Source organism: Nipponia nippon, unplaced genomic scaffold (genome assembly GCF_047370975.1).
Source record: "Nipponia nippon isolate SJK-2023a ecotype South Korea unplaced genomic scaffold, ASM4737097v1 scaffold_8, whole genome shotgun sequence".
Taxonomy (NCBI): Eukaryota; Metazoa; Chordata; class Aves; order Pelecaniformes; family Threskiornithidae; genus Nipponia; species Nipponia nippon.
The window spans coordinates 621,953-642,458 of NW_028262402.1; the positions used below are offsets into that span (position 1 = coordinate 621,953).

The 20,506-nt window shown below is 41.0% G+C and overlaps 1 protein-coding gene across 1 annotated transcript in view; it reads left to right on the top strand.

Annotated features, from left to right (window-relative positions):
- Positions 1-20,506, top strand: part of GRIN3A (glutamate ionotropic receptor NMDA type subunit 3A) — a 73,710-nt gene that overhangs the window by 51,616 nt on the left and 1,588 nt on the right. The window contains exons 4-8 of the mRNA XM_009473205.2: positions 781-926; positions 2,354-2,469; positions 4,819-4,970; positions 16,005-16,169; positions 16,944-17,017. Coding sequence (XP_009471480.2) covers positions 781-926; positions 2,354-2,469; positions 4,819-4,970; positions 16,005-16,169; positions 16,944-17,017 — 653 coding nt within the window. The remainder of the gene's footprint in view (positions 1-780; positions 927-2,353; positions 2,470-4,818; positions 4,971-16,004; positions 16,170-16,943; positions 17,018-20,506) is intronic.

Below are 20,506 nucleotides of genomic sequence, written 5' to 3' on the forward strand. Positions count from 1 at the left end.
ATTTGAGAATTTCCCCATGAGTTATTAAATGCTCCAAAGACAAACAGGGTACTTTAGAAACAGAGGTCTGTGAAACTTGTGAACATCCAAACTGCTCGGGGCTTTAATACAGAAGGTGGAGCCAGTTGTGAAGAACTGCAAAAATTTTCTGTATGTGTATAGCTTGGTAATCAAGCTTACAGCTTGGGCTATGCTGAGGGATATTCTTCCTCCTTCTCACTGCCAGGGGAGACTTTTTGGTGTCCACAACAATTCAGTCCTTAGTTTCTCTGTGGAGAATGGCAGCAAAGACAGCAGTGGTCTGTGGTATGGTGTCTAGGCTTCTAGAAATGACCTGCAGAAAATTAAATGTCATCTTTATGGAGTCAATAAAAGACATTCTGCCAAAACAAATCGAGACTGTGGGTCCTTTGTTGGCTACCTGGAGCCCCAGAAAGTGGATCCTAGCAAGCCTAGAGGCTTCTTACGACACTGCCTGTAATGTTGACTGATTTAAAGACAAATAATACAACTAAATACCTAGATTTGGGGGTTCAGGGTGTCTCAAGGGAAATGTTTTTCACATTTGAAGGAAATCCTGAGGGTACAAAAACAGGCTAGTCAGTCACCTGGTAAGTCTTTTCAAACTTTTCCTATGATGTGGAAAGCTGACTGCAGGAAGACATCAGAGGCAGGTCTATGAATGCTGAGGATTTCTGACAAACTGTTCACACATAAGACCAAGATACCAGATGTGAAGGAGGCAAATGACTCTGCTAATCTGTAATTTCATCTCCTCAGCTCCACCACCCATCCCAAGGGTTTCGGTTTGGAACCGTGCGAGAAAGCAGCGCAGAAGACTATGTGAGGCAAAGCTTCCCGGAGATGCATGAGTACATGCGACGGTACAATGTCCCTGCAACCCCAGATGGAGTAGCATATCTAAAGTGAGCCTCTACATGCAACAGCAGATCTGGTTCCTTGACCAAAATGCACGGCAGTGAGATGGTCCTGGGTTTCCCACTTTCAGTGTCACTTATCCCACAAAACAGTCATTGAAGGGAGTGTGGCAGATAGATAGAGAAGAAAGCGTGTAATCACGTGGAGGGAGTGACACTTGGAGAGCAAGCTAGCATAGCACCAGCTGGAGTGTTTCCAGGGGAAGCAGTGCTTCACACTAACTAATTGCTAGGGTGCCATCAAGCATGGGCAACATATAAATCCTGGCAGGTTTCTGTGCTTGGAGCCCTTCATCAGGCAGTGATAAACATTCAGAAAAAAACATCACAGTCCAAGCAAAAGCTGAGAATGAGGTTCCTCAACATCTTCAGCATGCTGGGAGGAAAGAAGGTTCTCAGAGAGAAACTTTAAAGCATTTATCATTAAAATGAATAAAAGAAGCATTAGTCTGGTAAAAAGTATTAAACACCAAACCCTCTTGCTTTAGGGAATCATGGCATCACTGTGTTTCAGAGGCATTTGTGCTAACAATCTGGGGTTACACAGTTGATTCACTCTGCCAGAAAACAGAAGAGGTGATAATAAGCCTGAAATAATTCATTCATTTTACATAGAAGTTGCATAACAGATGGCCTGAGAATTTTTCACCAGAAGTTGTTTCCTGTTTATGCATTTTTCCCAGACCCATCCTAATGATAATTAAGATACATGTCAGTTCCTTTGGGTTAAACTGGAATCAATCCATCGAAATCAATGAAGTAATGTAACTTCACATCAGGAAAACACCCAGACCTTTAAAGGACATGAGGGAGGCTGCAGTCCCTGGATCAGATGAGAACAGGCACTGCAACTGTTCTTTTATATCATCATTTTATGCAAGCTTGCTATTCATAAATTATTGTGTTAGTAGAATTCAGTCCTCTGTGTTCATGAAGACTGAACAAAGAGAAAAGCTGATCTGGGTGAAGGAAATTAATTTACCTCATATTCAAGGAGAAAGGAGGAGAAACACCTTTGTATGAGCTATCCTCCTGCATTTTTGCTGTAATGACAAACCAAGATAGCACTAGTATTTTAGCAATTTTTTATTTTTTCCAATAAAGCTTTGTGCTACCTTTCAATTGAGTCGAAGTCTAACATATTGTAGTATTTTCCATCTTTCAGATCAGTAGGACTTCATGGGAGCAAAATAAGTCCTACCCCCACTGTCCTGCTCTAAATGCACTAAGTTTGTATTTCATGCACGGTTCCTTTCTTCAAAATGTAGATCAGTTTTGCATTTAAAATAGAAGTCCCTGGTCTCTGTTTTCATTCAATAATCTTCCAGCGGACTGCATAGATAAATGTTTAGTGAGCATCACTGAGTCTTAGACTGTGAAGTGATTCTGTTTTCTGACTTTGATGTTGAACACAGGCATGATCCAGAGAAACTTGATGCCTTCATCATGGATAAAGCACTCTTAGATTATGAAGTATCAATAGATGCCGACTGCAAGCTTCTAACCGTGGGAAAACCCTTTGCCATTGAAGGTAATAATCAGTTTTCTAACATACTGTTCTATTTCTCATGTGTTGCATTTGCTTTATTGTGATTTGGTATTGTCAATGAAAGTATGCAGATGAAACTGTGGACCCTTTGAAGATTATGGTAAAATTCTTAGTGATTAAGCAGAACCAGGTTTCACCCTTTCTTGTGGGTTTTTTTTGACTTTGAGATCACTTGTACAATCTGTTGCTATGCTCTTTATAGGAATTACTCAAAGTGCTGAGACAGTCCGTCTCCAAACAAGTAGAAGGCACTGTCCATTTCACTGCTCACGATGAAATAAAGGAGCTCCTGAAACGAGGCTTGCTTTTTGTAGGCTCACTTCCATTACACATGTTCAAAACTCAGTGGAATATGTTCAAAATGCTGTTCTACAGTTTAGCTCTCATCTGAAGCAGATAAATACTGTTCCCATTTTAAAGGTCAGCTTAAGATTCCTGCTGAATCTGTAGCTAATTGAAGCTAAAAAGGGAGCCTACCCTGGTACACAGCCTCCTGCAGCCCTGGTGTGTTAGCAAGGACACATCGGAAGGCAGCCTGGAAGCAAAGCTTGTCTGAAGCTGCTTCCAGCACGAGTGAGCACATTAGCAGCTATTAGACTTCAGGAATCACTTTTGTGATAGATGGCCAATGGAAATGATTGAAGCTCCCTCTTTCCTCCTCTCCAAGGGCAATCACTCTGGACGCTCCCATCGCACATTAAAACAACCTCCTTCAGAAATGTTCAAACCTGATTGAGGAAGGCAATATGCTAAATGAAGGCCAGGGGAAGCTGAGCGTTGTAATCATTTCACCTACAAGTCACCAGCACTAGGCATTTTGTAGAATGCTCCTTTTTGCTATACCTCATCAGCATCTCCCATTTGAATTCACACCAGAGACCTGAAAGCAATCCATTTTCTTCTTTTCTTTTTGCCAATGGGGAGGATAGATGCACAGAGAGCTGTTCAGGCTGTAGCAGAATTTATGCATGTGCAGCTGCATGTTTCACCATGCTCATGTAACCTGATAAATCTTCCATTTCAGAAAGGTCAGCTCTACAGAAGTAAACCATCAGCTTCCACAACTTTGAATCAAATAAAGTGAATTTCAATACAGAAAAAAACAAATAAACCCCAGACTATACATTTTTACGTAACTGGACTTCATAGCACTCAGGTGCAAAACACTTAAATATGCTGAAAATGTGGTATTCATGAACCCTAGCCATCCCTTCTCTGAAACCATTCCTTCAATGTTAGCAAATATATTCAGGTGAAAATATAGGCACAATGTATAAAAATCAGCAGCAAGGGAAACTGTTGCATTGTAGGTACTCATATCACCACATCACTCTGCATCATTGAAAAGCAAGCCACTGGGATGGCGAATTTACCACTCATATATTTATGTGGGTTTTTTTTCTTTCTTCCTGTGTTTTGGTTTTTGGTTTTTTTTTTAAAGGAGACAGTCTGAAATTCTGAATTCTGAACTGAAAAACAAAAATCCACAGTGGACTAGAAAGGAATCTCTGCAGGCAATTGGCAGGACATCTCTCTGCATGCAACTGCATGTCTTCCAGGCATGAACTGTATTTTGTTTTTCTAAAGTCAAAACCCAGATTCTGCAAGTTGAAAGACCATATTTAGAGTTACTGAATCATTTTCACTTACACTAAATCCTTTACCAGGACTTTACAGTGGTAAAAGATGACACAGTGGCTAAAAGCTGTATTACTATCTGAAGGTCCAAGTCACTGCCAGAGCAGAACTGCATGAATGGAAAGCATAGCCTCTGGGCTTTAAATTGCTGTGTGGTAACAGTACAGACTGCTCCCATATACATTTACATGCACATAGCTTCTCATCAGAAAATCCATAGGAAGAAAAGAAAATGTCAAATGTGACACCGCAGTCACATCTGCTGATCTAAAATGTAAAGGGACCACAGAATGGTTTACCTGACATTAAGGCCCTTTTGCATTGCTAAAACAAGGTAAAAAAGAAGAACACATGGCAAGGCCATGCAACAGGCTGTGTTTCTAGAGATAAGACAGATTTATTCATCTGTCTGTATCTCCATCTTAAGTTTTTGAACCTCCAGTTTTACATATTACTTTTGTGGCCTCAATAATTTTGAATTTGCATATCCTGTTTGTATTAGGCTACTTTATTTTGCACAGCAAAAAGTCTCATCTCAGCATTCTCAGTCCATGGTAAGCTATCATCCAGGTTTGAACTGACTTCCTGAAACAGAATGCCAACTTGATGTGCCACACTGATAGCTGATAGCTGAAATGAACATTCTTTACAAAAAGCAAACGACAGAGATAATTATACTGGTTTTCCTTCTAGGATATGGTATTGGTCTTCCCCCCAACTCTCCACTCACCTCAAATATCTCTGAACTGATAAGCCAGTACAAGTCCCACGGTTTCATGGATGTTCTGCACGACAAATGGTACAAGGTTGTTCCATGTGGGAAAAGAAGCTTTGCTGTCACGGAGGTAAGCAATGAACTTGGGTCACATAAATGAAGATTTGCTCAAGTTGCCAATTATTTCCCCTCATTCACAATGTGCAGTAGATATACACACATGACAGAGATGGGCTGCAGCTGAAGGGAAGCATTGGGCTTCAAAGGAAGAGATGCTAAGCCCAGCAGCGTTCAGATCAGAGCACAAGAAAAACAACAGTAAGACTGTGCTGCTAAGTTAGGCATGCAGTGCATGCATCAGAGAGCACTTCTGGAGACAAATGGGGCATGTAACGTAGCATTAAAAAAAGAGATCTGGCACACTGCACAACACATCTATCTGATTCCACTCAGTTATGTGTATCACCATCTACAGGATCTGTCAGTGATTTTGGACCATCTCACATGGGAGTGATAGCTAAAATAGTTAACACAGAGACCAACAAGAGCAAAAGAAGCAGAAAGAGTGGGAACTTAGTACATTCCAAATTTCTAATACAACCCTGACCACTTCCTAACATGGGTGTCAGCTACTTGTACCAAAGAGAGGACTTCAGCCTGGAAACAGTCCGCTAAGATACCGTGCTAAGAACAGAAGAGAAGCAGGTCTCACGTCTAAGTAGAACTACAGGAAATGGGAGTAAATCTCCATGGTTTTATGTCCTGGTATCAAATCAGAGGAGTTATGCCAGCTCATGGCAGCTGAAGATGTAGGCCATTATTTCTGAGAAGAAGATCAAGCATGCCTGAAGGTTAGAGCATACACTTTTACCTCAAGGTGTTCTAAAAGACATAGGTTACGTGTTCTCACTGGCACGAAACACATAGCTAGAAGGATGCTATCTCCTCCTCAGAGCCTTCAGCCAGGTATCAAACCAACCCTACATGTTCCCTGAGGAACTGGTAGCATGGCCATTCTCCCCTAAAAAAGAAGCCCAGTTTCCTAGGGCTCTGTCTCCTGCCCTTCAGTGGTCACCTGAGCCTCTTGTCTGCAAACCTCTCACTGCTGACTAAATCACTAGAAAAACTGCATTTTTTAGAGATCAGAAAAAGAAAAACTTTATTTGACTGTTTTAATACATAGATTGTTGAGGTATTTCTGCATCTCTTATTACATTTTTAACTTTTTCATTAAGATTGTGTCAATATGAAATAAATCAGATTTTAACATCAGACATTCATAGAAGAAAATTCAATTTATTTTTATTCAACTTGTTCAATTCCATTTTTTCTCTTTTTATGTGACTAATTCAACACAACACAGCACATTTAAACAAAAGTGTGTATTCATTGCTATTTCTGATCTAGCTTATCTGAAGATCATATTATCATCTAACAAGACAGGTATCTGGGGAATTTTCTTTCTGATGTAGCTGACATATCTGTTCCTGGCAAGCACTTCATTCAATGACCTCTTGTTACTCCAAGTTTTAACACAATCTTTTGAATCAAGTCTTGGGAAAATTACCAGATGATACTGGTGGTAACTACTGCAACTGTCGTAAAACTGAAAACTCTTATAGCAGAGACAAACTTACCTTCTTAGTAATTCCAAGTGATGAGACGTAAGGAGCTTCCTCTGATCGTGAGAATATTACTCCAGTAGGTGTATCCAGGGCTGTATTCTCTGTATTCCTAGAGAAATAGCTAAGACACAGAATCAATTCTAATCATCTTCCAGTACAAAAATATGGTTTTATTTAGTACTGTTTTTCTCCCAGAATATATATTTGCTCCTTTAAGCCAGTGGTCTCTAGAGTGGGGTGCATACAACCCCTGGGGGGTGCATGAGACGATCCACTGGGTTGCAGGAAGAAAACGTTAGAACTTCAGTAATACATATATATATATATGTTTGTGCGCAATCAAAAAAAGTTTGGAGACCACTGCTCTAAGCCTTAGGATCTCAAGACTGTCTCTAGAAACAGGATTTTTTTTTCTGCCATAGCAAATACAGTAATAAAGAAAATAAGCCCTGGCTCGGGAAACTGCAGAAGTCATTATTATAAAACCAATTGGATTTGTCTTTTTGTGAAGAAAGGCAAACAGGAACAAAGATAGAATAAACATTGCATTCAAACTGGAGAGAAAAAAAATCTGATAGGCAGCATGCCATTTTTACAGTTACTCTTCTGAAAGCCCTTTGCAATCTAAAAATATGAGGAAAGACCATACCATTTCCCTGCACAGCTATTGCTAGTAGTTACCTCTGAGGCAAACCCAGTTCTTTCACTTCCCTAGATCTTCATTAACTCCTTCATGTTCAGTGATGCGATACTGAGGTTTAAGTACTCAAAGATTCCTCAGGGCCTACCAACAAAGGGAGAGGAGGTGCGAAAAAAGCTGCTCCAGTCTGAAAAGAAAATTCTGATTTTGTCACGTGAATAGTCCCATGGACTTCCTTTTTTCTCAGTGTTGAATAGGTTTTAAGCGTGGGGTTTTAAGGGAGGTTTTAAGCATGGGGTCACAGCTGGAAGACATGCTGTGCTTTAAAGTAGTTCAGTCTTTTGAATGTAACCTCCACATGATGGCCAGAAAGGAAGGCAAGTCTAGCTGCTCTGGGGCTAGTTATCTGACTGTAGTCCTTATTTGATCTTCAGTTGTGCTAACCCAGCATGTGTAACAGTTTTTCTCCAGAGGCCAAGGTCCAACAAGCTGGTTCAGGTGACTGAACTGAAGGACGCTAAAGTCACTCAAAGACTTTGTCTTTGAACAAATCCTCACATACTCAAAGGCCTTACGCAATCAGAAAGAGTGAGCAGAAACAAAAGACTACTTGTGAGTCTGTGCCATTGTGGGGTAAGCTCTGCTAAGACCAGACCTTCCTTTTCCTGAATTCTTCTACTGCATCTCCCATGAGCATCCCCTCCTCTTCACCCACTCCTCTTGACCAAGAACTTGCAGATTTTAGAACTTGCAATTTCACAGCTGGGACAAATTTACTCAACTAAACAGGGCCAAGCAGCAGACGCTCTCTAAAGCATAGCTTCCCCATCATTACATCAAGAAGCATGGGAATTATTCCCGGTCTTATCTTTATGTCAGTTTGTATCCTTTGCTCCTGTACAGTCCAGAAATCTCCGTTATTTGACTTCATGCAGTCAGTCAGAGTAAAATTCAACAGATTCACTGAAGTGTGGACAATGTTCAACACAGAAGCAGATAATTCATTTCGGAAAAAGTCTCAGCTTCTAAGTGGGCAGTCATTCACATGGCTTATATACCAAACTAAGACCCAGCAATTGCCTTTTGATAGCTAGAGTAAGGCTTTGTATTTTTCTACACCTTTTTGATAAATTTGGTCTGTGATACACTGCACCTGTTGACCAAGAGTAGTGACCCAAAAATGGGAATATACATAGGTGAAATACTGATCAGTATAGCCTTTAAATGGGTGACATATCCATCTTCTTTTTTTGTCATTACCTCTTTAGGCTGTACTTGATTCTTATACACCTGCCACTCCTGCCCACCGAGGTTATTTTTTCTTTAGATTTGTTTTGAGATTCATCTTCCTACTCATCATTTTTTTCTAATCTTACACTGGGAAATTATATTTCCTGTGGCAGAACTCACCACTAGCTCTTTTCATCTCTCTGTATCTGGCAGCACTTTGCTCATTCTGAATTGCACTGGAAAACAAAGTTGTCTTGAAAAGGCATGATCCAGACTGGGGCTCAAAAATCTGCAGTGACTACTGAAGTTGAGAAACCAAATAAAGATGAGTTTGAATGTGCAGAGGTCAGTAGGGCTTGACTTCAGTGTTTTGTATGAACCTCTTCAGCAAAAGCACTTGCCCAAGACATCTTACTCTGGCCAGCACCCATTGGATCATTCACGGGGGATGCAGCTAACTCGAACTTGGAATGAATTCATAGAATCATCACAGAATCATAGAATCATAGAATACCAGGTTGGAAGGGACCTCAAGGATCATCTGGTCCAACCTTTCTAGGCAAGAATTTGCACAGTCTAGATGAGATGGCCCAGCATCATGTCCAGCTGAGTCTTAAATGTGTTCAGTGTAGTGGAGTCAGCCACTTCCCTGGGGAGATTTTTCCAATGATTGACTGTTCTCATTGTGAAAAATTTTCCTCTCGTGTCCAATCGGAATCTCCCTGGGAGTAACTTGTACCCATTACCCCTTGTCCTCACCATGTGACTCCTTGTAAAAAGGGAGTCTCCATCTTCTTTGTAGCTCCCCTTTAAGTACTGGTACATGGTGATGAGATCACCTCTAGGCCTCCTTTTCTCAAGGCTGAACAAGCCCAGTGAATTGCGTCTTACCCTCTCCACCACAAGTAATTGTTGGTAGCAGTGGCTGTTCACACTGATTGCTAGTTGCCAGCAATATTACCTGAGTACTCTTGATTTAAAATTGTCATACTCCAGTCTCAAAGGAGTTTCTTTGTTGTAAATTTGCTAAGTCACTACTTAAGGCAGAGCGTAGTGCAGGAGGGAGGTGGGGTTGGCAGAGTTATATTTGCACATATTACATCTGGACATACTCAGTGTCATTCGTTTTCAATTTGCATACAATACACTTGGCCCTTCCTCTACCCTACTGTTATTCTCATTAATGTCACTTCAGCAGGAGCCAGGCTCCTAGGACTTCCCCCTCCAACATGTTAGCTCCACCCATGCTCAGGAGAGACTGCCAGTGCTTTCTTTCTGTGGCATTTTTGGGAATGAAAATACAGTGAATTGGCAGCTTTGCAACTTTCTTCTCATGGTAGTGAAACGGCTACGGCACTAAGCCGCTATGACAGCAGGCAGGGTGGATAAGCCTGAACAGGCAAGTTGCCTTTCAGATAGCAGTGGTTTTGACTGTTCAGACCAGGCAGTAATGATCAGGGCAGCGTGTAGAGGAGATGAGCTGGCACACCATGGTTTCTCAAGGCAGTATGAAAGAAAAGGGCCCCTCCTGGTCCAGGGAGTAGTCAGGGTTTGGGAGGAGCTAATTATGCATACAGACTGTTTCATAGCTTTTAAGCTACATTTTTTAAATGTTACTGTTGAAACTGTTTCTTTTATTTTCACTTGAAAGTCTTGTATATTCTCCATTCGCAATTGTCACAGGACAACTGAAGCTCTAGAACTTAGAGACTGATTTGCACATAGACTGGCAGTTCAGTCAGATAACAACAAATACATGGAATAAAAAATAATATATTGCTATGTAATATCCCAACTATTAATACCAACAACTTACTGATGCTTCACAGAAACAGTATCTAACCTGACATTTACATAACAATATATGCAAGCACACAAACGACACCAGCCCAAACTGACCCTGTTACTGCAGACCCACCTCTTTCCACAGGTGGTGACACTGGGGAAGGCACAGTGCCATGCACCTCCTGCCGGTGGCTGAGGGAGAGGTCCATGCTGCTAACCGTTGGGATCGGTTATTGATCATGGGCTTCCATCTGATCCAGACCAGGCACACAGCGAAGACAAAGTCCTTTCACCCTCTCTTTTTCTCTCATCAGTGGTGGGATCCACTGACGGCTCTTCTCTGGAGTCTTTGAAGGAACTTGCTCAAACTTGATCTGCCATGGCTTGTGCCTGAATTGGTGATCTTTGGCCTTGGCATCACCTGGGATGCACAATCAGACAGTGCCTCATTCATCTTGCCATGATTTTATCCAATTGTCATCCAGCAAATTGTGCCTTTCTGCTCTGAGTTTTGCCTAGTCTCCTTAAAGGTCAACAGTTAGTTTCCTTTTTTGTTATACCAATCACCTGACAACTCAACAGTCTAGCCATTACCTTGAAACTGCGTTTTATGTGCTTGTCCCTGGTGCACTGCAGGTATCAAGGGAAGGCCATGCAGACCCCTTCACAAAGGGAAAAAACTGCCCTGTGCTCATAAATAAAAGCTGCTCATCGGTCACCTTTCACAGTACCTTGTTACCAGTGCATGAAAAACAAACACAAAGAACGGGAACAAAGATTTTCCTGCCAAGACAATTTGCTCAGCCTGCACGTATACTGTCTGGGGAGGAGAGCTGGCCCTTGCTCACTGGAGGATTGGGAACGTTATGAAGAAGGGCGTCACAAAATGACAGATGTTGCATTGTCAAGGGGTCGCCTCAGTGTGGGAAGAGGCAGTGGTGTCTGGACTTGCCCTGGCGAAAAAACTATTTTCCATAATGGTCCTGAAGAAAGGAGTGTATGAGTACTGAGTCTGACAACAGAGTCAGGAGAAGCATGTTTTAAGTCTCCTGAAAATGAGTAATAGATTTAGATTCACCTGTTGAAATTGAAAAAAAAAAAATAGTTCACTGTCTGAGGAAACAGAGCTGTTATTCCCAATTCACCAGCCTGTAATATCACAGAAGCAAACATCTTCTCAGTACCTAATCCGGATGATATGCGTATTGTTGTTCTTCCAACTACAGACAGGGCTTGGATAATGGATGAGTTGAAAGAAGAAGATTTATTACAAAAGGAAGTATTTTTCAAAATCTGTGCAAAACTCACGAGAGGGGGAAGGAACTTGTCTTGCTCATGCAAGACAGTGATTTACAGTATCTTAAAATTTGGCACTTGAAACCCTAAAGCCACTCTTTGCTAAGGATAATATCCCTAAAGAGATTAAATACATACTACTTCAATGCTGCCGCTTCTTTGAAAGCACAGAAATCCATAGGGATAAATAATAAATAAATAAATAACGGTCTCTGCAGCTACCAGAAGTGCCATGATCTGGAGACAGGGCAAGGTTTTAGTACTGTTTAGTTACCTAAATACAAGCATCAGCATCAGTAGGATTTTGAAAACCTACTGAGATGCCCAAACGAGTTTAGAAATCTGCTCTTCATATCCATTTATCCCTAGTAAAGCTGAAATAATTCCTTCTTCACAGAGGTGCTGCAAAATTTAACTTCCTGATCCCAGCAAAGCTTTTTAAAATCCTTGCGGGGAAAATGCTATCAAAAAGGATAGCTTATTATTATAGCTAATACGCACATGATATCCCTATTTAGTGTTTGGGTTCAGCTGTGTGTAGCATCAATACCTCTGCTGTGCTGCCAACCTGCAAAGTATCCACAAAAATCTTTAGAGGCTTTTAATTAGTCAAAGCTGGACCACAGGCATATTTGATGGCTTATTCACTTCTCTCAGTACCACCAGGGAGAGTAAAGCATTTACAGTCTCTCACAGTAGGGAGTAAAGCAGGAGTTTTGCCCATGAAATTCAATAATTAAATCACTGAGTGCTGTTTTTTGTCTCTGCTCCCCCTTTCAAAGAGAATGCAAATATCAAACTCTCTTCTCTGCATCCCCTTCCTTCAAGGCCCAAAGAAAAAGCATATAACTACAGAGGAGGCAGCAGGAAATGTTTAGGTAGGAATTGCAGATATGGGCTGATAAATCAGAAAACTCTCTCCAAGGATATCTAAAAAAAGCAGATATCTCAGCTTCTGGTTTTGTATTTGTTGGTTTTCAGCAACTGCCAATTTCCCAATTTGGAAGTGGCAAATAACTTTGAGTCTGTTGCCAATGTAGTGCTTAGCACCCATTAGCTGTAATCATCACAGGATTGACTGTGGTTGCTTATTGCTTCAGAACAACCACGCATGGGCATAATTGCGTTCCTTCTTCTAAAATGCAGGGAGCTACCTTCTGAATTTATGATTACAAAGTTGGAGCAAGGACTGTATTTTTACCCTGGGTTACTAGAGAATACACCACAAGATATTGCAGTAGAGAAAGTCATCAGCTGATTTTCTATTGCCAGCAAAGACCTGACACACACACACCTGACCCCTACCACTTCAGCAGAGAGGAAAGCAGTGATACAGAGGATTCCATTTATTGCTGCTCTTTCCAAATATATTCTATATATGCACCTACAAATAGATACACAAACTACAAAATAAGTAGTAGAGCTTGCTGCTCTGATATCGATCAGAATAAAGCTATGAAAATGAGAGGTGCCGCTATCAGATGGTTTCCTTTATTATTTAACATGTGTGTGCCTACATAATTAAGAACAGCTGATAAATTACCTTTTTACAGTGGTATGTAAATGTGCTGATATTGCTATAAATAATCACTCCATACACTGCAAGACACACTGCTAATTATTTCTCCCCTACCTCATTTCCCCACTTAATTTAGTCTCAAAAATTTCCCTCTACTGTGCAGCCTTCATCAGGCAGCTCTTTCAATACATTATCTTCTTTATTGCTGGATGAAATATTATTGATGCTTTGTTTTGGCACTTCCTATCCTAGGAAAAGATGTCTTGTTTGGGACAATTTCAAAAGCTATCCATTACAAGTGAAAAACTCATCTGAGATGCCACTGCTGGAATTTCTTTCACCTGTTTCCAGGGAAGGTAGAAAACGATTTTGCAGAGCTGACAGGACAGTGAGCCAGACCCTCATCATCATAAATCAGAGCAGCTTTACTGAAGACAAGGGAGTTATTTTTCAGGCCAGGTGTTCTCTCTGCAGCAGTACTGGAGTGGCATCAAACACCAGCCTCAGGCTGGAGGAGACATCTCATGCATGCAGGAATCCCCACTGTAATTGCCACTGTGTCTCTTTTTTTATTATTATTTTGAATGGCTAGAGTTTTATCATATACCATTAAACCTAGTTCCTGGTCTCAGAGCCATATGAATGCTTCCTACCATACAGCAACCTAACACTGGCAGATCAGGCCTCCTTACTGATCTCCCCTGCCTCTGGGGACTTCTGCATTACTTCTCAAGTAGCTAAGCAAAAGAACCTTCACCCAGCTGATCGACTCGTTCCTGCCACCAAGGGAGTTGATGGCAGTGCCCACTGTTACTGTTACTCCGTATGACACCAAACAGCAGTAGCCTGGGAGCATATATATATGTATAGGTGTGTTCTTCAGGTGACTGAGCAAATTTATTCCTTTTTAATTATTATTCTATTTCTCATTCAATTTATTCTTATATTTACTGTTAACTATACATCTCTAAGGAAGTTGTTTCATACTTGCCCTTGAACATCCTTTCTGGGAAACAAGTGATTTGCCTTAACACTTCTTGAAGAATTAGCAAAAGCACATTTAACCAGTATGTTCAGCTAGCACGGATAGCAGTCTTTTTGCTTCTTACAGATACTTATATATGCTGAATTCAGAGATGAGCCATACTGAGGTCTTGGCTCTGAAGACCTCTGAGAAAAATGGCAGATGTGGGGCCTCATTCTGCTTTTATGCTACCTGGGCTAAAAGTTGTGCTTCACTGCCAATTAAAAGAAACAGGCTAGGTAACACAGACCTCCAGTCAAACACTGTTTTTTGAATGGTGTAAAGCATTACCGCCTGTCATTTTTGTGTTGCTCTCCTGTTCCCCTAACTGGAAGGACAAAGTATGGGACAACAAGCTCTTGCCAACAAGAAATTCCGATGCTGAGAGGGAAGTTTTGCTTTTAGGTTGAACTGATGCACTCTCAGCATCAGAAATCCTCGTGCCAAGACTCTTGACACCTTTCTACCCCAGAATCACTCTGTTGTGGTTTTCCACTTTCCTTTCCAGGCTGCAGTAAGTTTCTTTAGAAATTGCTTTTACACCCCCATTATACCCTTCAACACCCTTGAAGTGCTTATTCACTGATAGAAAAATTCTCTTCCCAAAAATTCTGCTCAGTGCGCTTCAGGGCAAGCAGGTTGATTTTGGCAGAGAACCCCCAAAATAAGCGTTCATTGCCAGTGCCACATGCAAAAGTTCTCACTCTGCTAGACTGCTAAAGCTCTGTTCTTGATAAAAATCTGTGATATGCTGTCTTATATCATTGTGTTTTAAAGAACAGAAATCAAATATGAAAACCAGAAGAGAGAAATACTGCTCACAGTCGCCCAACAAAAGTACACAAAGGGACTTCCAAGCCTTCAACTTCAATGAACTCATCACCAATCAACTCTTTGGCTTAAAATGACCTCATAACAAGATTTTTCAAACATTCTGTAATTTATCTTTCAACTAAATCCAGTTTCTTTTCTGAATTACACAGCTGTAGTCATAATGAAGCACAAACCCCACCACCACTCATCCACCAAACTAACAACAAACTGAAGGAACACACAGGTCAATTATCCAGGGTGATAGCATCCCAGAGATCATCTCCTGACACAAAACCCTACCCAAGCAATTTTCTGCTCCTTGTTTTTCCTGACATAGGGAGTAACATTCTTGGAATGTATTGTAAAGCTTGTATTCTTGGAAATATTTCCGAAGTACTCTGTGGGCAGTAATTATTAGCAAGAGTGTTTAGTTATTGATAAACTCATAACTGAGTTATAGAAGCATGAGAATAAAGGTACTGAGATTATACATAACATGCAAATCTGACCCACCCATTAGAATGCAGGTGTTTGCGGTACAGATTGCTGCTGCACATGGTTTCTTGGTCTTCAAACATGATTAATGCCAATAATTAATTAATTAAAGGTTTCCTACCCTACATGAAAAGGGTGGGTCAGCAGAACAAGGTGAGAGTGTTCCTGTTTTTCATAATTGCAGTTGGGGTTCCTAACAAACACAATTTCAGTCCTGTTAATCTAGGGAGTGGAGAGGTGCCCTGTTTGTGCTACTACTTCAAGACATTTTCTCCATGACCTCCCATCAAGGGTAAAGTACAAAAAGGGGACATTAAATATCAGTTCCCAGAAAATACGAAAAGTCAGTCTTAGCTCACTGCTGATGAAGGACTTGCTCTACAGTTCATTGACTGTATTCTGTCAAGCAGTATTTGCTTTTCCAAATGCAAAGCCACCACAAATACTGGATTCTCATGCATGTTCAACACTTAATCTCATTCGGGAAAGAGCATGAGGAAAAAAATTCCCTGGTCTTTGGCTGATTCTTATTCCCATGGCAGGTCCTTTGCTCTAACTGAACACCAAGCTTTCTGCAGCACAGAAAGTCTTTGTTGTGAACAGTATCCAGACTATTCTGCAGTATTTCATCACTGTCCATTCAGTCAGACCACGTTTCCAAATGAGAAAACAGAAGCTTCTGTTAAAATACACTAACAGCCTACTTCATTAACTTCCCCTTTTGATTTTATTCACAGACACTGCAAATGGGCATCAAGCATTTTTCTGGGCTCTTTGTGATGTTGTGCATTGGGTTTGGCTTGTCCATTCTCACCACCATCGGGGAACACATCGTGTACAGACTGGTCCTACCACGAATCAAGAAGAAATCCAAGATGAAGTACTGGCTCCATACAAGTCAGGTACGTATTCAGAAGTAACCCTGTGAAAGTCATGTGGCTGATTAAGAAAGCCTGGATAAGAACAAGGTGTAAAAGGTTGTAAGAGCTCTGATGATTGGCATTTGAAGTGTGACAGCAGCTTCTGGAATCTGAAGAGGTTTACTCAATGATGGAATGAGAAGCACAGAGGAAACAGTTCAAATATTCACAATTGCAAAGCCTACAGAATGGACCTTTCTATTTGCACTTGTAACCTTACAGCTCTTTTGGACACCAGAAGCAGCAGTGTTGTTATTCTGAACTGGCTAACCGGAACATTTTATCTCATTGTTATGGGTTCCCAAACTTTTGATGCATGCAGGAAGTGCTGGGTAACGTCCTTCATTATTCTAGGGCAAATAATGGAAGAAAATTGCTCTAGGTGTTTGCTGTAAAGGAAGAGGTTACTTTGCAGCAAAAGGCACAAAAAGGAAGAGCTTCTGTTGTTTTAAAGCAGCACAGTGAAAGAGATCTTTTAGAAAATAATGAAGTTTGCTAAGATCCGCTTTTTTTCTGAGGAATTCTATCACCAAGGATTGTTTGCAAACTATTTATCAACCTTTAAGATTGCCCTTCCTTGGGAAACTATGGGAAAATAAATCTGTTGTAATGACAAAGCACAGACATTGCTTGCATCCTTGAACGTGCAAAATAATTTATGCTCAAGTCCATCACACAAAGCCCAATTTGTTTACCTATTCATGGAGCTATTCTTAATCTTGCTTTTACTAATTTATTTTCTTTTTTTCCCTCTAGAGATTACATCGTGCTCTGAACAGTTCATTTATTGAGGACAAACGCCAGCCTAAGACAAAACGAGTAGAAAAGAGGTAGGAAGTTTTGCATGCCTTAAAACACAAACTACAAAAATGACTTTGAAATGAAGTATGTTGTGTCTGGATATCTACTTATGGATCTAATACACCCCAAAGATAATAGAGCCAAAAAAAAGGAAACAAGATAGAAGTGACAAGGGAGGGAGGCAGAAATGAATTAATTGTTTCCAATAGAAAGTATTACATCTAGAAATTTTTTTCTTTCATGATTTTGCATACAGCTAATAAAAGCACCCCCATTCTAACGACAGGCTTTGCAGTTTTTTAAGTCCACTGCCTTTCTTTTTAGGTAATTAATTACTCACATACTAAAGTAATGGCAGATAACTAGGCCCCTGTGAGATAGCTTCACAGTGAATGAGAGATCAGGCAGCATATATGTTAGAAACTTTTTCAGCTTTCTTATTTTTTAGAATGAGACATAAGAAAGCTGAGAAGAGGAAAATTCACTCCCTTCAGAAACCTTTGTCTCAAACAACTCTTGTTGGAGAAAAAAAGTAGGTAACAAACAACCTTGCCTTGTTTTCATAGCCTATGACTGCTGAAGAGGAGACAATCTTACCTATAGCTACCAGGAACACAAGGCATTTTATTAAAACTATACATGTGCTTAGTAACTCAAAACTATTAGTGCACTTTCTAAAGACACAGGCAGCCGTATTGCTTTTCTACAGACAAGTTCAGCCACAGACTATAGAAAAGAAATGTCTTCCAGGCTGTTGCTAGATATTTGTCATGACTGAAACCCACGTATGTAAATGTATGTTGTGTTTAGTTTGTCATTCCTGCACTAACGGCAGCAAATGTAAGAAGTAAACATCTATAAGCTTCTAGACTGCCTATATACAAACAAGTATATAAAAGTGCATGCAATTAATTTCCTGTTCATTCTTTCATCTTATTGCCCCACAAAACCCCATAGTGTGGCGCCTCCATGCACACAGAAGCTCCTTGCTTTTGATCTTTGAACAGCAGTACCAGGAGCTGACTGGTGCAAAACATTTCCTTCTCCTACACCCGCCTTGCTGGGTGGTGGCATTCACACTCCCACAACCTGAGGCACTAACTCAGCCAGAGGGAGAGTCTTCCAGAGGAGGGGACTGTCTGTATCTTTGTTGATACAAAAAACATCAGCCGAATTATTTGCCAGATATTGACCAGTGCAAAAATTTCATAACACAAGGAGATGGCCATAAGCCCCCAGAGAATGGCTTAGAAAAAGAACCACACAAATATTCTTTCAACATTGAGAGTGAAGATGTGCTGCTGCCCAAAAACTTCTGCCCACACAGCATCCAGCCCATGTGTGTGTGTGTGTGCATGCACACCCACCCACCATCCTTTCTCTTCTCATGGTCTGAGCTGCTCTTTGCACAGAATTATGGCGAATTTAGCTCAAGGCACCTAGTAATATGGTGCCGAGCTTGTCATGAACACTGATGTGGCAAGGTCTGAACCAGGGCTTTCAAATCAATTATATTATAACACTTTCTTTTATTCCTGCTGGGGACTGTGGAATTATTAAAAGCACCAAGACAGAGAAAAGAGGTGGAATGAATTTGTATTATGCTACTGCTATTTCCCTCAGGGAAGAAAATCCAGTGGTTTTTTCAGGTCGTAACTTTCCAAAAACTAGGAGAGCTGCCTAGCATCAAGTGACCAAACTGTGAAGGGTTTAATTTACTTGACGAAACTTGAGTGTTAACTGTGGACTCTGGCATTTGTTAAAACCACCTGCCCAGACAAAAGCACCACTGCCAGTAGCAGCAGAAGCTATGTCAGTTACTAACATTTATCAAAAAGCTGTGTCTTGATTTGTGAGAGGAAAAAAAAAATGTATCAGAAATTACGGATTAATAATATGACTCTAAGAAATATTTACAAAACAAAGGGCTGCAGCTTCTCTGAGACGTGTACTTCTGCTCCAAGGCAAGTTGGTCGCACGGGCTGCCTAGGACCCTGAGGACCACAGGCTCTGCAGAGCTACATAGCAGGGAGGCAGCTTTGGGCACCCCAGCCCCGTGTCAGTAGTTCTGCTCTTTGCTAGGTGACCTTTTTTGTCTAGACCACTGTGTGGAAATGCAGCATGGTGGCCTTCTGCTCTTGGCTCTGGAAATGCTTTGCCAGTTTCTACTTGTCCAGGCTAATCCTATTCTCTGTCTGAAACGTGCTTAAAAGGTATGTGTTTGTTTTCATCTCTGCAAGGGAGTGACATAGTTGCATGACAAAACACACATCCAGTTTAGCACAAGACCTGAGAGTCTTCCTGTGTTTTAGTTTGAAGTATGAGAAAATCACTGATCTACACAAAAATAAACAACCCTACATACACGTCCCCACTGGGGTTCCCTGAGCCCTCCAGAGTGACGCAGGCTGGTGCTGCCACTCCTGCCTAAAGCCTCCCCTCCTGCACTCTGCCATCCCATCTTTTTGAAAACACTCCTGATCCCCACCTCCTCTAAAGAAATTTCCACTTTCCAACTTCCTTCTCTGCAGGCAGGTGAGAAAAGTATCTAGTCCCAGCTTCAGACTCCTTCTCTAAACCAACTGTTTTCAGCAATCCCAATCCTGAAAGGTTAATCCTTTTCCCTAACCTGCTGATTGGTAGCTCACATTAATAGGCATTTTGTCCAAGGATACCCACAGATCTCTATGATGGAGCAGTTTTAAGAGCAACTACTTTAGAGTTTCAACTGCAGTTTATAAAATGAACGCATACAGATCTATCCAAAAAGGTAAAGCAGGTAGGAAAGCCAAGCTCCTCTCCCACAACAGCAAACTCTGTGCTTCCTTATGCTCTAGTTGGAGAGCAGAGGCCACAGGGTGCTCCTCTATTCAGGAGGAAACCCTGGAAGACCCTTTGATTTGGGAGGGCTGCAGAGTGAAGTTCCCGAGAAAGAGGGAAAAGATTCTCTGGAATCAAAATATTTTTGAAAGACTTTTCTGCAGGAAAACATCGAAGCATTTGGAAGTTCCCAAGTGGGAATTTCTCCACCAACATGAAAGCTCCAAATTCTGCTTATTTTGTCATGAAGCTCATGTCTGTACACTGCAAGGTTTGAATACATTTCATCATGTCCATCCCCCAAAGTGCAAGCAGCTACTCCACAAGACTTCAAGTCTGAAGGGCATACTTCCCCATTCATCTCTCCACACCAGCTCTAGGCAGCCTCTTTGCTCCTCCAAGGGAGCAAATGCCCAAGCTAGCACAGAGTACTAACACACAAAGGACTAACACTGTAATGAACTTAGGACATTGCAACGACAAAAGCTTTCAGAAAGCTTTGGAGAATGACTCGCATTTTCCTGAGCTGGAGTTGAGAGGACTGTAATTTCATAACTAACAAAAAATAAGTTTTGGGAAAGATGAATTTTAGGATTCTATTCTAGTCTCTGCTATGGTTTAATCACAAAAATTGGCCATTTAAGTTCATTATTTGTGCTTCTCAAGAAAAACAGTTACAAGAATAAAGGAATAATAGT